The sequence below is a fragment of the Curcuma longa genome, chromosome 16 (assembly GCF_044706935.1).
Source record: "Curcuma longa cultivar G26 ecotype Majalengka, Jawa Barat chromosome 16, ITB_CL_G26_1.1, whole genome shotgun sequence".
Classification (NCBI taxonomy): Eukaryota; Viridiplantae; Streptophyta; class Magnoliopsida; order Zingiberales; family Zingiberaceae; genus Curcuma; species Curcuma longa.
This window is the reverse complement of record NC_133876.1, coordinates 6,477,405-6,491,372: the sequence shown is the minus strand read 5'-3', so window position 1 is coordinate 6,491,372 and position 13,968 is coordinate 6,477,405. Positions and strand designations below refer to the sequence as shown.

The window sequence follows — 13,968 nt, the reverse complement described above, 5'->3', positions numbered from 1 at the left end:
CAAAAGAATAAATGGATAATTGTGATCGTCGATGGTGGTAGTGGTACATATATAATCCCATCAGGTAAACTTTCCCCATCAGCGGATTCCGGCGGCTTCAATCTCATGCAAAATCCTAAAAATAATAATAATAAAATAAATAAATAAATAAAACTCCTGCGCATGATGGAACCGATAGAGAAAAGGAGAAAGAGAGATGGGAGGAGAGAGAAATATGATGGAGCAGCAATATTTGAGATCAAGAAAGCAGGGAAAGGGAGATTGTAGTGCTACAAGCTTTATGTTTTTTCTGTTCTTGGAGGGCTGTTCTTGATATGGGCGTCCAGGAGCGGAGGAGGATGGAGACGGTGGGTATGGATTGGATTGTTTGGAGCTGAACTCTGGTTCGACTTCTACTGGGTCCTCGCTCAGGCCGTGAGTTGGAACCCAACACGTACATCGGTTCACCTTCAATGAATGATGCATGGATAGGCTCTCTAAGTCTCTAACATGAATGTACGAAGGATCGTGTCTACATGGAAGTGGATTGTATATTTGTAGTTTGGACTGACAAAAAATTAACCAGAATCTTTGATTAGATACGAGGACAAGTTACCCAATGTCGACATCTTCGTGTGCACTGCGGATCCCAGCATCGAACCGCCAGTGATGGTGATCGACATGGTTCTCTGTCATGGCCTACAATTACACGCCGGAGAAGCTCAACGTCTACCGCTCCGACGACGGTAGCTCCGAGCTGACCTTCTATGCCCTCTTGGAAGCGTCGCAGTTCGCCAAAACTTGGCTTCTTTACTGCAACAAGTTCAAGGTCCAACCACGGTTTCCCGCTGCTTACTTCGTTCAAACACCTGCCAGCCCAATGGAAATGGATGGATCAGAAGCTTAAACATCGATCATTTCTCGAACCTTAATTCATTGCCTTCATCGCAAAATTTGGAGTTCAGAGATTGTACCAGCAGATGGAGAAGCAAGTTGAGTCTGCAGTTAAGCAGGGGAGAGTCCCTAGCAAGCAACGGAAACAGCATAAAGGCTTCAGGGAATGGAACGATCGATATATGCCACAACTCCTGGAGAACACCAACTGCTCTCCAAGTTTGGTTGATTGTTGAGCTTCACATGTTCCAACATATTTCAATCTGAATTCCGTAAATTATGTGCAGATTTTAATTCATGGAAGCGATGAAAATGGCTTGGGCGACGAAGGTCTTACATTGACGCTCGTTCGTATAGTGAGGATTAATGTTACAGAGTTAAGTTAAACATCAACTAAGGTGAAAGTCAACGTAAATTCGGATCCCATCAAATCGAGTTAGGCTGAACTTGAATCAAGTTAATCCGAACTCTGACGAAATCAGCCCCAAAAGCAGACCACTAAAAGAGATGTCCAAGATGTATATTCAAGCGCTTTCTATTTAAAAGTTGTAGCACTCAGATAAGTAATTTATTTTGTTCATTATTTTCTATTTATCATTCATTTTCTCTCTCTTTTCACTTTTTCATTTAAAATCTGATTTAGCATCGGAGTAATGAGCTGAGTCCAACTCGATTGTCCGGAATGTTTTCTGTCTCCTTGGATCCCTATTCGAAGATGTCCTTGACGCTCGATCGACTCTTCTAAATCCCGACTCGTACTCTTCTAAAACTCGACTTACAACCAACGTAACTATATTCTTTGAAGACCGATCTGATTGGTATTAACTGGCTAAAAATACTTGACTGTGATTATTTTATTTATTGATCCCATGTCTTGTCTTGATCTCAGATTGGATCACTTGTGTATATGGCCTTGCATTGTCAACGGTCATCGTCATCACTTCAAAGCTGGAGCCATGAACTCACTGATAAAAATAACAAAACTTTAGACGCTATCAATGTAATCTGATCATATTTTCTTCGAGACTATTGTCGTACGGGATAAGTCACCAATCTCTGTTTTCTATCGTGAAGTTGAAGAAGTTTCTCAACGTCGACCGCGACATGTACTCGAACGATTCTGAGTCTGTGAAGGATGCACTATGCTTCTTCATGGACGAAGAGAAGGGCCATGAGTTTCATTCGTACAACTCTCCCCCAAAACTTCAATAACATCACTAAGAATGACATCTATGGCAATTTCTGGCAACTGATCGATGAAGGAGGTGAGTCAACAAATACAATGAGAGTTCTGTACGTTGTTAGAGATACAATTTGATCAGACTACATAATCACAGATTTTGGAATGCGAAGAAATTAATTTATATTAAGATTGTGGACTAATAGAACAATAAGTTACTGAGAAAACAATCTGAATCAGAAAATTGCATGCCACTTTCACGAAGTTTGTTCATTTCTTCACTGTTTGGTTATGAAGGCTGATTATTTTCCATGGCTTAGATGGGCTCGGAGGAGGGGCTCTCTACTTAGCTTGGGATCTGGGTGTTTCCACAAAAGGCAGAGTTTAATGGGAGAAAAATATGTTGCAAATTCCAAGGCACAGTTACAAGTAACGAGGAGAAACCCAAAAGCAAGCAAATCCACTTTGGAGGAGAAAGCAATGCGTGTTAGCTCATGCAGCTGTGAAGCAAACACTGGATGGGGAAAAGAGGTTCTACTTTATGTTACTGCACCGTGGACGTGTGCAACATTAATCCTTCAGCATTTTAGGTTTCAAAAATTATCAAAAAACTTACTTTAGCAGGACTTTTTTCTCTTAAATATCCTTGCCGCCACGCTATGCTCAACATTGTTTGCTTGATTGGCAGAGGGAAGGGCGTGGTGTTTGGCGAAGTTGGATTAGTAGATTCAATGTTTGCGCAGTTCATAATGGGCGGAGAACTTGTTCTTATCAACGTTCCAACCTATGAATCCATGTTTGCGTGCAAAGATGGTGGAAGAATACCAAGTTCGGTGACTTTGCTGTCGACTGCTTTACTGTTGTTAGCTTTTGTTGTTCCCATGTAGCAGGAGTTTTGAACTTCAGAAGAAGATGACAGTACCAATAAGAAAACAAACAAATTGTTTTACTGATTCAAAAATGAAAAGTCCTAGGAGATGTACTCGTTTCTCAATTTCCATACCTAGCTAAAACACAGCATAGATTAGTATTCAGCCTTCAACGACAATAAAAAAAAACTAATTTTGATAATTATATAATCCTGTTCAGAAAAAAGAATCCCCAACAACAATAAAGTACCACAGAGATCTTATAGCTACTTAGGGATTTTTAACTGAAATTTCATAGACAGATGGTTGATCCGGTTCTCTTATAACCCATTGGTTTGAATATTTTTTAAATTTAAAAACGTGGCTTAATAAATTGTCAATTTTTTTTTTCTCTCCTCTTCGTTTTAGATAAACAAATATAATAGTTTTTTTTTCTCTTCTGTTTCTTTTTCCCTTTTATTTTATGTGCTAAGTGCATCACTTTTTTCATTTCATCCACAAAACAATCCATATGTGAACAAATTGACAGATATCACGGAGATCCTTGGCAGCTTAAGCTTTATAAACTCCAACTTGCTAATAGTTTTTCCTGGACAAGAACAAAAAAGAGAAAAAATTCTTGTTATTAAACGAAGTAAACAAATTTAAATAGAAATTATTATTGAATGTTAAATTTATTTTACATTTCTAATTATCTATTTATATGAAAAAGAGAGATCGCAGTCTCTACAATGCAGGAAAACTTGACGTTAGTTGGGCCCTGGTTTAATGGGCTTTAATTGGGTCAAACTTTAACTTAGGTTACATGACATGGGTTCGGAGGCGACTGAGAGAGAGAGAGAGGGGGAGGGAGAGGGGAAGATGGCATCAGCGGGAGACATAGTGTTCAAGGGATTGACGGCGGCGCTGGGAGCGACGACGCTTTACTTGGCCGCCACCTTTTCCATCAACCTCTACCGCGGCATCTCCTGGCACACTGCTCAATCCGTCAGTTTCCTCTTCCTCTTTATTTTAACTCTTGATTTCTATATTCAGTTGCTAGCGGTTTACTTTGTCTTGGCGTTTTGGTGATTGACTTATTTTTGAGATCAAGTTGCATGAGTTTTATCAGTTGTAAGTTGAAAAAGGAATTAAATTTGTAAGAGTATGATAATTGGTAGAGAATTGCGTTTTTGAAGTCGCAAAAGATCCATTTTTATGTATTTAGCTTAAAATTCCAGGTCAAAACAGTTGAAGATAAAACAGCAATGAGTTTAAACGTACTGAAAACTTGCTCATTAAGTGATACAGGTATAATTAGATTAAAGTTAGATACCGAACTTTTGCTTTGAGTATTTTCGGTTATTAGCATAATTGGTAGAGTTTATATTTTAGAACCTGATATAATTCTGATGCCAGTTAGTGGTAGGATAATTTATTTATTTTTACAACCAGTTGTCAGGAGTTAGGAATATAACAACCACCAAATTGTAGAAGTGTTAATATGTTTATTACGAAAAGAAAAAAAAAACAAAAAAGAAGAAGAAACAAGATCAAACAAGATATAGGAATTTTGCATGGTTCCACAAGTTCACCATGTTCCATGTACACAATCTCACAAAGATATTTTGCGTATCTCACCAGTCATTATTAATCATATATTACATAGCCAACTTGATGGTTCACCTCCTATTTTATATGCTAAGGTGCATGGGACATATAGTGATGCAGGAGGATCCGAAGATTTTATTAATTATTTTTAAAGTTATTTTTGTCTTTTATATTTTTGGAATTTGAATCTATTTAGGAATTTTAGGATTTTGCATATAGTGATGCAGGAGGATCTGAAGATTTTATTACTATTTTTAGAGTTATTTTTGTCTTTTATATTTTTGGAATTTGAATCTGTTTAGGAATTTTAGGATTTTGAATCCGTTAATATTTTTTTCTTTCTATTAAGATTTTTTTCTTTTTGCTAAGCTTTTTTTCCCTTTCTTTGTGTCTTAGGATTTTGGGTCTATATAAACGATTTTATAGTTAATATTTAATAAAGATTTTGGTTTAATAATATTTTCAGCAGTACCGTTTATTTTTTTATTTTTTGGTATTCTTTTGAATCAACAGTTTTTAGAAGATTGATTTCCAGCATTTGTAGCCGATCAACAGAATCAATATAGCCTCCAGGATAATCGTTATTCTATTCGGCGTCATATAATTTCATATTACTATGCCCCTATGAGATTCATTGACAACACTAGAATCCCTGGAATGGAAAGTATGAGTTAAGAACGATATGATGAGTCACTAAACATATGATTAGTAGAAAAAAAAACCCTCCTAAATAGAACACTCAGCTAGATTGGAAAGATGGGAAAGTCACTGTCTTCCTCCAAAACTTTGGCAGACAGCACCTTAGGATGATAGTGTAGCCTTTGCATCCTTAGTAGGAGCAAGTTGCCCGTTTATAATTGTGACCTCATTTAAAGATGGCCCCCGATAGCTTGCATTGTGCATTAATCTTGTTTCTCCCATTCAACGATAGAAAATTATTGTTTTTACTAGAGTAGTTGGCAATTTTTTTCTCTTAGCTACGAGGGTACAGAGTAAAATCCTTCATCCTTATGATATTTATTCCAATTGAATATGTTCGGTGCAACTCAAATTGGAGTCATTTAAATCACCATGCATCTTCTCAAGGAAGGGGCTTTACCACATGACTGTATAAAGAAATGAATTCTCCTTGGTGTTACAAATCGATCCTAATAACAACACACTTTAAAAAAATAAATTGGTCAAACTCAATGACCGACCCAAAATGCTTAGATTTTAACAATATATCACTTTAAATTGAGTTGTCACAATTTCCCATATTCAAAGTTTGTCGTCCACTCAGGCTAGAGTTGCTGGTAATTGCAGCATGAGAGCACAATGGTGGCTACACCATCAAATAGACATTCCTTTGCAACACCTCAACAACATACCTAAAATTAGGTCCGCTCTCATACCAATTCCTACAAACTGCTTCAGTAAGAGAACTAATACATTAATGTGTCAAACCAATCACTGGGGCAGGCAAAATGATTAAGTTTAGGTTAATAGTAGCTCAATCATCTAGTTCACAACTCACCAAGTAAGATGTCATAGCTTAATTTATCCTTTTTGTATCTGTGAGAAAAATAAGATTATTTATAAAGAAATAACTTGAGTGCATTTGTGCTCTAAATTTGTGTAATATTCACAATGCTATCAAAGTTCCTCTGTCACCTATTGATTTAAGCTGGTAAATCACATTAGTGTTTGCATTGTGATTTTAAATTCTATCCTATTGACTTACCCTGCATAGTTTCTTTCAATATCTTAGTTTTGCATTTAGATTTGGGTAGATAAAATTTAAAAATTCCCAACTAAACGAAATAAACTATAAGATTGGCTCATGGAATCAATCCTCAAACAATTTGTTAATCCTTCCATACTATCTTATTGGCTCATAGTTGTTTTTAGCTAAGAGGAAAGAAAAATTATTGAAGATAAACATATGAGATGCTTAAGTGTTTTATTAGAAAACACAAATAAATTACGTTACATATGAGTGGCTAAAAAATACGAATAAAACATTAAAATGGCATATGAACATAGAAAAAAAATACAGAGACATTTCTGTCTTTGCAGTCGTGAATGACAGAGAGACCAAATCACAAAACTATTCTAGATTTTTATATATGTAAACAAAATTGTTTTGAAAATTTTGAATATTACTAGTTATAGTCTTGATGATATATGCACTATTGATGCCTCAATAATACTATCCTTGAAACTTACCGTTATCCGCAAGTCTAAAATTTGCAGAAGATGGAGAAAGAAAAGTCTGAGGCATGAAGCAAGCGAACAGAGGAAGACTACGTGCTATTCCACACGGCATATTGGTCAGTGGGATAATAGTCTATTCTATTCCTATGTTATTTTGTTCTAGTCGGTATAGATGCTTGGACATCAGCTTCGTTGTGGCATATTAAGCGTTGTTCAAAAGATAGATATCAGCGCAGTCGTTAATGTTGCATTTCTATCGGCCGATTTGAAGTCACCTTAATATTTCTAGGTGAATATTATTGCCTAATAAGGATGAATCTAAAAAGCAAGGTACTGTCTGTTTTATAAGTGCATGCAGAAATCCTTGTTTTTCTCCACTATAAAAATCGTCTTTTCCTCTTTTTTTTCTTTCTCCCTCGAAAGGAAGAAGTCTGTTTCAAAATTCCAATTAGTGGAGTCTGCAAATACGCCAAGCAATTAATACAGTTGCAGATTGAAATGTTTAGATAAAATGTTAATCCAATGCCAATGTACGTGGCTACGTGCTATGAGTTTGGGGCATGATCGCCACGAGTCACAACAAGGGCGCTTGAGCTTGTCGGGCAATGGTTGGCCTAGGTTTTTGTGTTTCCCCTTTATTTTCCTTTATTGTTATTGTTATGTACTTTTTTTTCTCTTTTGTATCCACCTTTAAGGGTACAAAGAGCATTAGTGATGAGTAAGAAAGGAGAGAATGAGATGGGTTTTTCCATAGGCAACAAACCAATTGTTGTCGGCAACGGTCCATGAGCACCACATTCGACATCATTTCATTGCTAGTCATCGTCCTTTAAAATTTATATGTGGTCACTTAAATTCTCTGCCAATTTTACGGAGAAAAACTAAACTAAACTAAACTGGTGCCTCTTAATAACAATATTTTTTTTTAAAAAATATCAAAACAATATTTTATATACGCATTTTTTATTTTAAAAATATAACCACTTTATTCGAAACAACGCGCTATCATAAGCAGAACCTCCACCTTACCAGTGAAGATCCAACACTAGGATCGTGCCTTGGTCGTGATCGCATTGAGGAGAATCACCCTTTCCTTTTGTCTCCGGCAAACAGAGGTAGGATTGTTGAGATGTGGCCTTCACTTGTACCTCTACTTGGATTGGATAAAAAATGACTCGAAACCCTTTACACCGACGGAATTCCTTTGTGGACTACCTTCCATCCACAATTTCCAAAAGTAATGGAGAAAAATCAACATGATCTCAGAATCAGATTCTCTGCCAAACAATCACTTTAAATGACTAATGATATGCTACATGAATTATTAGGTGCTGCAGAATGAGAACAAGTTTGCCACAATTTTTGCACGGTAAACACATTTTGAGTCTTTTATATATACATGTGTGTGTGTGTATGAACCTACTGGAAAAGACCATCAGAGAATATCATCACTTTAGGGGTGCCTCTTTGGGGGTAGGTTGAAATTGTACGACTGTATGCATGGAATCATCAAAGGTAAGCGTATTCAGATTGCGTTACAAAAGAGGCCGGAAGCGAGAAAAATAGTTATTGGCTGTGCAAAAACTTAAAAAATCTAAGTGATTCTTTACCTACTCAACAAGGAAAAGAGCAGAACACCCCAAACCCACATATAAATGACTTGCCTGCGTTGTCTTCAATTATCAAATTGAAGCCATGGCGACAGTCAGCCGTCCGAAGAAGACGGGCTTCTGCGAGAAGTCGAGCCTGATAGCCACCAACTTCTTCCGTATGCCATCGCTCGTGCTTTCCAAGATGACTCTCCGTCGTCGGGCTCACCCTCCGAAGAAGACGGAGTACAAGCCACAGCCGGAGTCGCAGCCGGAATTGCATAGCAGCACGTACGTGAAGGTGGTTGACGCCGCCGGAGACAGAGACAGAGGAGAAGTGGATGCTTGGGCCACGGCCTACATCAGAAGAGTGCACGCCGAGAATAAGCATGCTCTGCACGCAGGCTCTGCTTCACCTGAGCTCGTTACTCCGCCTACCCTGCCACCCAAGCTGGCCAGCCGGCAAATTGTAATTACTTAACTACCCCTAAGTAAGTAATGAATAAAGATCCTCCTAAATTAATATTTAGGAGTGAATGAAAAATTAATATTCAAGTAAGAAGTAAGAATGATCAGATAAAAGAAGTTAGGTTCGTAGATGTGAATATATGTGATGTTAAGAAATATAATGATTTTTTAAAATAATTAGGATTTAAAATTATATTCATATAAAATGGATGATATTGAAACGTCACGTACGTTATTAGTCATCTCATTTTTTATATTTATTTATTTGATGATAATAATGTAAGATCGAACAGTCAATCCAAAAATAAAATTAGTCTATATAAATTAGATTATTTGTCACTCGAATGGATGTCATCTAATCGAAAGGATGTATTAAGAGTATAAATGACACATAATTCACATCGTTACGTTGTACCATGCATGCAAGCTCCACCGATTCAAATCGTTAACTCATCGTCGAACTGATTAATCAGACTCAAATAATACTGTCAAGAGCGGAGCCACATATAAGCTAGCGTACTTGTAGGTTTCTGTCCGAGATTTATCCGAAAATCATTTTATATTTTTATATAGAACTATTCATCGCATCAATTTTAAAATTTCAAAATCAAATTCTGCTAGGCTTTTTTTTTTATTGTTTTTCATTATTTTTTTTGTCTGAACAGATTATAATTCCTAGCTCCGCTACTTAAACGCCTCAATCTATCCGATCCGACAACACAATTAAATTTAATATAGAATGCGCAGGAGGATTAATTATTTGCTGATGATTACTGTGCCTTGTTTATTTGAATTATATCTTCTTCTTATTTGTGTCAGAAGTAATTATATTAATAATTAATGCATGTTTTGATTATTTATTCTGTAAGTTAAATTTGAGTCGAAGTGTTAAAATATATTTCTCGAACATATATATAGAGTTAAATCTACTTGTGTTCATCCTTCTTAGCTAGCGTCATGCGATGAGACACTTTCTGCATCTTTTCTTCATCATCATCCAGTGAGATTTGTGAATGACTCCAATTGGTAACGGAATGGTTACTGCATAGTGCACACTAATTAAAGGTTAGTGTCGGTTTTGAATCGCCCATCGTGAAGACAATTTGCCTCTTTTTTTTTTCATTAATCCAAATTTTACTATCATTTAGTTAAAAACTTTCTCAAATACTTAAATTTAAAACCATCAATTTGCGGTCAAGTACCTAAATGTAACCTTCATACCGAGGGATAGATTAATTTCCTATGTATACTGAAAATAGAACTTCCTTGGCTTCATCAAAATGGGAGGTTGTGTAGAGTGCATGTTGTAGCTAGGTACAATCATAGCAAAAATATTCTATTCTGGTAAAGGTTCTTTTAATTAGTTGGATTGAAGATATTAAAGAGCATTATATTTATTTGATAGAAGATATTAGACGATGAGAGAAAGTGATAATTAATTTCTGCATGTGTGACTAGCTCGCATTATATCTCTATAGTTTACAAATTTGAAAATTAATTGTATATAGGAGAAGAGTAGTTAGAAAAGTACGTTAAAAATGTCTTTCCATCACTCAGCTTACTTTCGATTCAAAGGCCTTTCGACTAATTAAGAATATGCCAAATTACATATTCATACCGACCAAGTTATAGGCTTAGCTTGTTTCGTAAAATTTGTATTGAGTCTGATTAATTGATATTTGAGTTCAATATTTGGAATTGACTTAACTGCTAAGATCCAAAAAACTTGGTGGATCCGTAGATGGAATTGAGACCTGAATCGGACGGTTATATAGAATTGGCGTTCAAGTGTCACACCTAGTAAATATTTATATATCGCCTAAATTAAATATGCGTTCAAGTATCAAATACATATGCGTGTATGTATTTTTATCCCTATCCTTTCTTCTCCATTTCTACGCATGCCTATCCTGTTTTTATTATTTTTACCAAAATAAATAAAAAGCAAAGGTTAATTTTAATAAAATAATCGAAGTTGCTCAGAGAGAAAAAGTTTCCTTTTTTAATTGCGTCTTCTTCTTCGCGTTCTCGATCTAGGGTTGCTGCATAAAGCAGGGGAGGAACAAAATTTGTGAAAGAGAAGAGTTTTGGTTTCGCTTTCTTCCTTCTCCTCCTTCCCTTCTCTAACACTCTGCCGATGCGGAAGTTTCGCTCGCCCGCGGCAGCGCCGCCTGCGGAGGTCGCAGTCGAGCTGGCCGTCCCCACGCGGTACCGCGGCGTCAGGAAGCGGCCTTGGGGTCGCTTCGCCGCCGAGATCCGCGACCCCTGGAAAAAGTCCAGGATTTGGCTCGGTACCTTCGATTCCGCCGAGGATGCGGCCCGCGCCTACGACGCCGCCGCCATCGCCCTCCGTGGCTCTGACGCCAAGACCAACTTTACCTCCCAGCACCGCCTCCCCCCACCGCAGCGCCCGATGTCCAGCAGTCACAGCAGTACTCTGGAATCATTTAGCGGGCCTCGGGGTCCCTCCCGCACACGCCCGTCGACTGCCAGGAGGTTGGCGGATCTGCCGCCCCGGCTCGACCTCGCTGAAGAAGAGGACTGCCACAGCGATTGCGGATCGTCTGCCTCTGTTGTTGACGATGGTGATACCTCGTCGTTAGAGTTCTGGCGACTGATGCCGTTTGATCTCAACCAGCTTCCGCCTCCTGAGGATTACATCCACGACACAGTCCTCCGTCTCTGACATTTTGATCCTGACTTCCGTGCCGGAAAAAAGGAACTTGTTTTTCTGCTTCCTCATTCTCCAGCTTCTTAGGTTTGCCTCACAATTATATGCACTTGTGTTTTTCATCTTAATCTATGTAATTTGAGCTGCATTAGGGTTTAAGGATTGAATCTTACCTTACCAAACCCGATATGGAGTAGTATGTTTCAGATCTGCTCCTAACTATTCTTCTTTGTACAGAAGCAACATGTACCTGAATCCTGATATTATTATCCTGAAAGGATTATTTGTGGTAAATCTAGCTTTTCAGTCTTTCACAAGTGAGTATCCGAAAATCGAAATAATGTATGTCTCAGATGGAATAGTATACTTTTCAACGTACGGTTTTGATACTAAAAATATTTTCATAGTCATTCATTGAGGTGCATAACTCAATGTAACCTAACCTTGTTTAAGGAATATCATTTGTTATACTAGCTATGTTATTGATATAATTTCAATCACACAGTAAGCCACTCGTCTAGTTATCTAGAGCTCTAAGGTTTAATTTCACTGAAAATATTTAGCATGTGGTAATTGGCTATTCTACTTATGTGTTCCCTATGCTTTTCCTACTGATTTAATATTTGATTTTATGAAGGTCAGTAACTCCCTTTTGATCTCCCTTCCCTTCCTTGTTTAGAACATCCATACAGAATGTAATGGATATATGTTTATAATGGTTTGCTATTATTTTACATGGAGTGGTAGGAAAAACACAGAAATAAACTTAAATACAGAATTAAAATTTCAGTAAAATGCAGAATTATAGAAATATAATTCGGGCAGCGCCGGCTTACTCCCGAATTTTGACAGAAGCAACTTTGTCAAGGACAAACCATGGCATGTGTTAATCATAGACATGGTTTTATTAAAACAGATTCGTCACTGTGTTTAAAGATTAGAATGGATTAATTGCTTACGGTTTCCCAGGATATAACAGTCCAACCATTCTCCAATCAAGCACTAATTGTTTATGGTGATCTTGAATTTTGTATCTGAACAGTACCACAAAAGCACTAAAGGAAGAAGAAAGGAGGATACTGGATTTGATTCACATATATGCTTCTGCTGTGGGGAACCTGGATTTATACTATCAGCTAACTACTAGCTATGTAAGGAAGAAGAAAAGAGGATTGTAAAGCCGGAGAAAGAGCCGGGAAGAGTGAAGAAGAGTTTCTTGCCCGTAAAAGAGTACAGTTATTCAGTACTATAGGAAATTAAACAACTATATGCGGCAACGTCTTATACGACCCGTGCATGATTAGGCCATGCGGGTTTTGGCCCGCTTGCCTTGTGATGGAACGTTTGAATAAGAACGCCCCATATACTCCATCGATTAAGCAGACTCAGACCTAAGGAAGTTGATTCCTTAGCTTCGATCTGAGTTTTGCAGATCGGTTTCCAGCCTCCGTTACACAAGATCTTATGACTAGCTTGTATATTCGGTGAGGCATTGGCATGCATCATGCGTTATACATTAGTTCATTGTGGAATTTGTAGGGGAACAAGATTTTGGTCACGTCAATGGAGACAGTACTCCGTCGTTATCTGTGAAAGGAGAAGATAATATTAGTTAAGCTTGTCCTAATCTGCAAATCTCTCTGAAAGGCAAGGAGGTGAGAATATTATTGTCTGGAAATTTTATTGTTTTAATGTGGTATCAAATACGACATGGCAACTCGAACTATTTTTCTTTCTTTCTTTCTTTTTTTCAGAAAAAAGAAAATTGTATTTGAGCTATTTTTCTGGTTTAAAACTTGCTTGCAATTTTGGCAATGGAACATATATAAATGCAGCAGGCGACATACTAATTGATTTTAACGTTATTTAAATGAAACTTAAACTTAATTGTACAGCCAGGCGATTGCTTGCTTGTTCATCGTTCCACGTCTCTTCCTTTGCCACCTCACAATGGCAATCACCTCCGCCAAGTTTCTGGAATAATTAGCCCAAAAATAACGATTATCTTTCAACATTTTTAATTATCACTTATCTAAAATTTTGAATTGGTCCAATGATTATAACAATTACAAAATCATAACTACTACAAAATAATATATATATATATATTAAAAATTAAATTTTTTATAAAAAAATTAAATGATATTTTTTGAACTTACAACTTGGCCTTTACGGATTTCATCCCATAATCAATTATAAATTTTTGAATTGATTTTAATTTAATATATTATATGTACTTGTACGTAATTCAATCTTAATGAAAAATTACGGTATCTTAAATTTTAAAGTTTAACATATATATACTATTATTTGACACCATATCTGTCACACTTGGCCAATCCATCCCATTCCTTGCATTTCTGAGATTGGAATTTGGATACCAGAATTTGATATATCGAGAGCCTGCGTGATCTGCAAAGATTACTCAACGCTTTTGGAGTGAGCACGTACGTAAGCTTCAATGATGATCGATCGTTAATATCTCCCAAGGGTACTTTTGAGACAGTAATGCCTCAATCTCCTTGGAGGTTT

General features: G+C 37.0%; 1 protein-coding gene and 1 pseudogene across 1 annotated transcript; both read left to right on the top strand.

The window, feature by feature from the left end:
- Window positions 1-314: 314 nt before the first annotated feature.
- On the top strand, window positions 315-2,940 carry LOC141846960 (cellulose synthase-like protein E6; annotated as a pseudogene).
- Window positions 2,941-10,818: 7,878 nt separating this feature from the next.
- LOC141847775 (ethylene-responsive transcription factor 3-like) lies at window positions 10,819-11,737 on the top strand. Its single transcript, XM_074735860.1, has one exon. The coding sequence runs from the start codon at window positions 10,903-10,905 to the stop codon at window positions 11,449-11,451; it is 549 nt and encodes a 182-aa protein (XP_074591961.1). The 5' UTR covers window positions 10,819-10,902; the 3' UTR covers window positions 11,452-11,737.
- The last annotated feature ends 2,231 nt before the right edge of the window (window positions 11,738-13,968 follow it).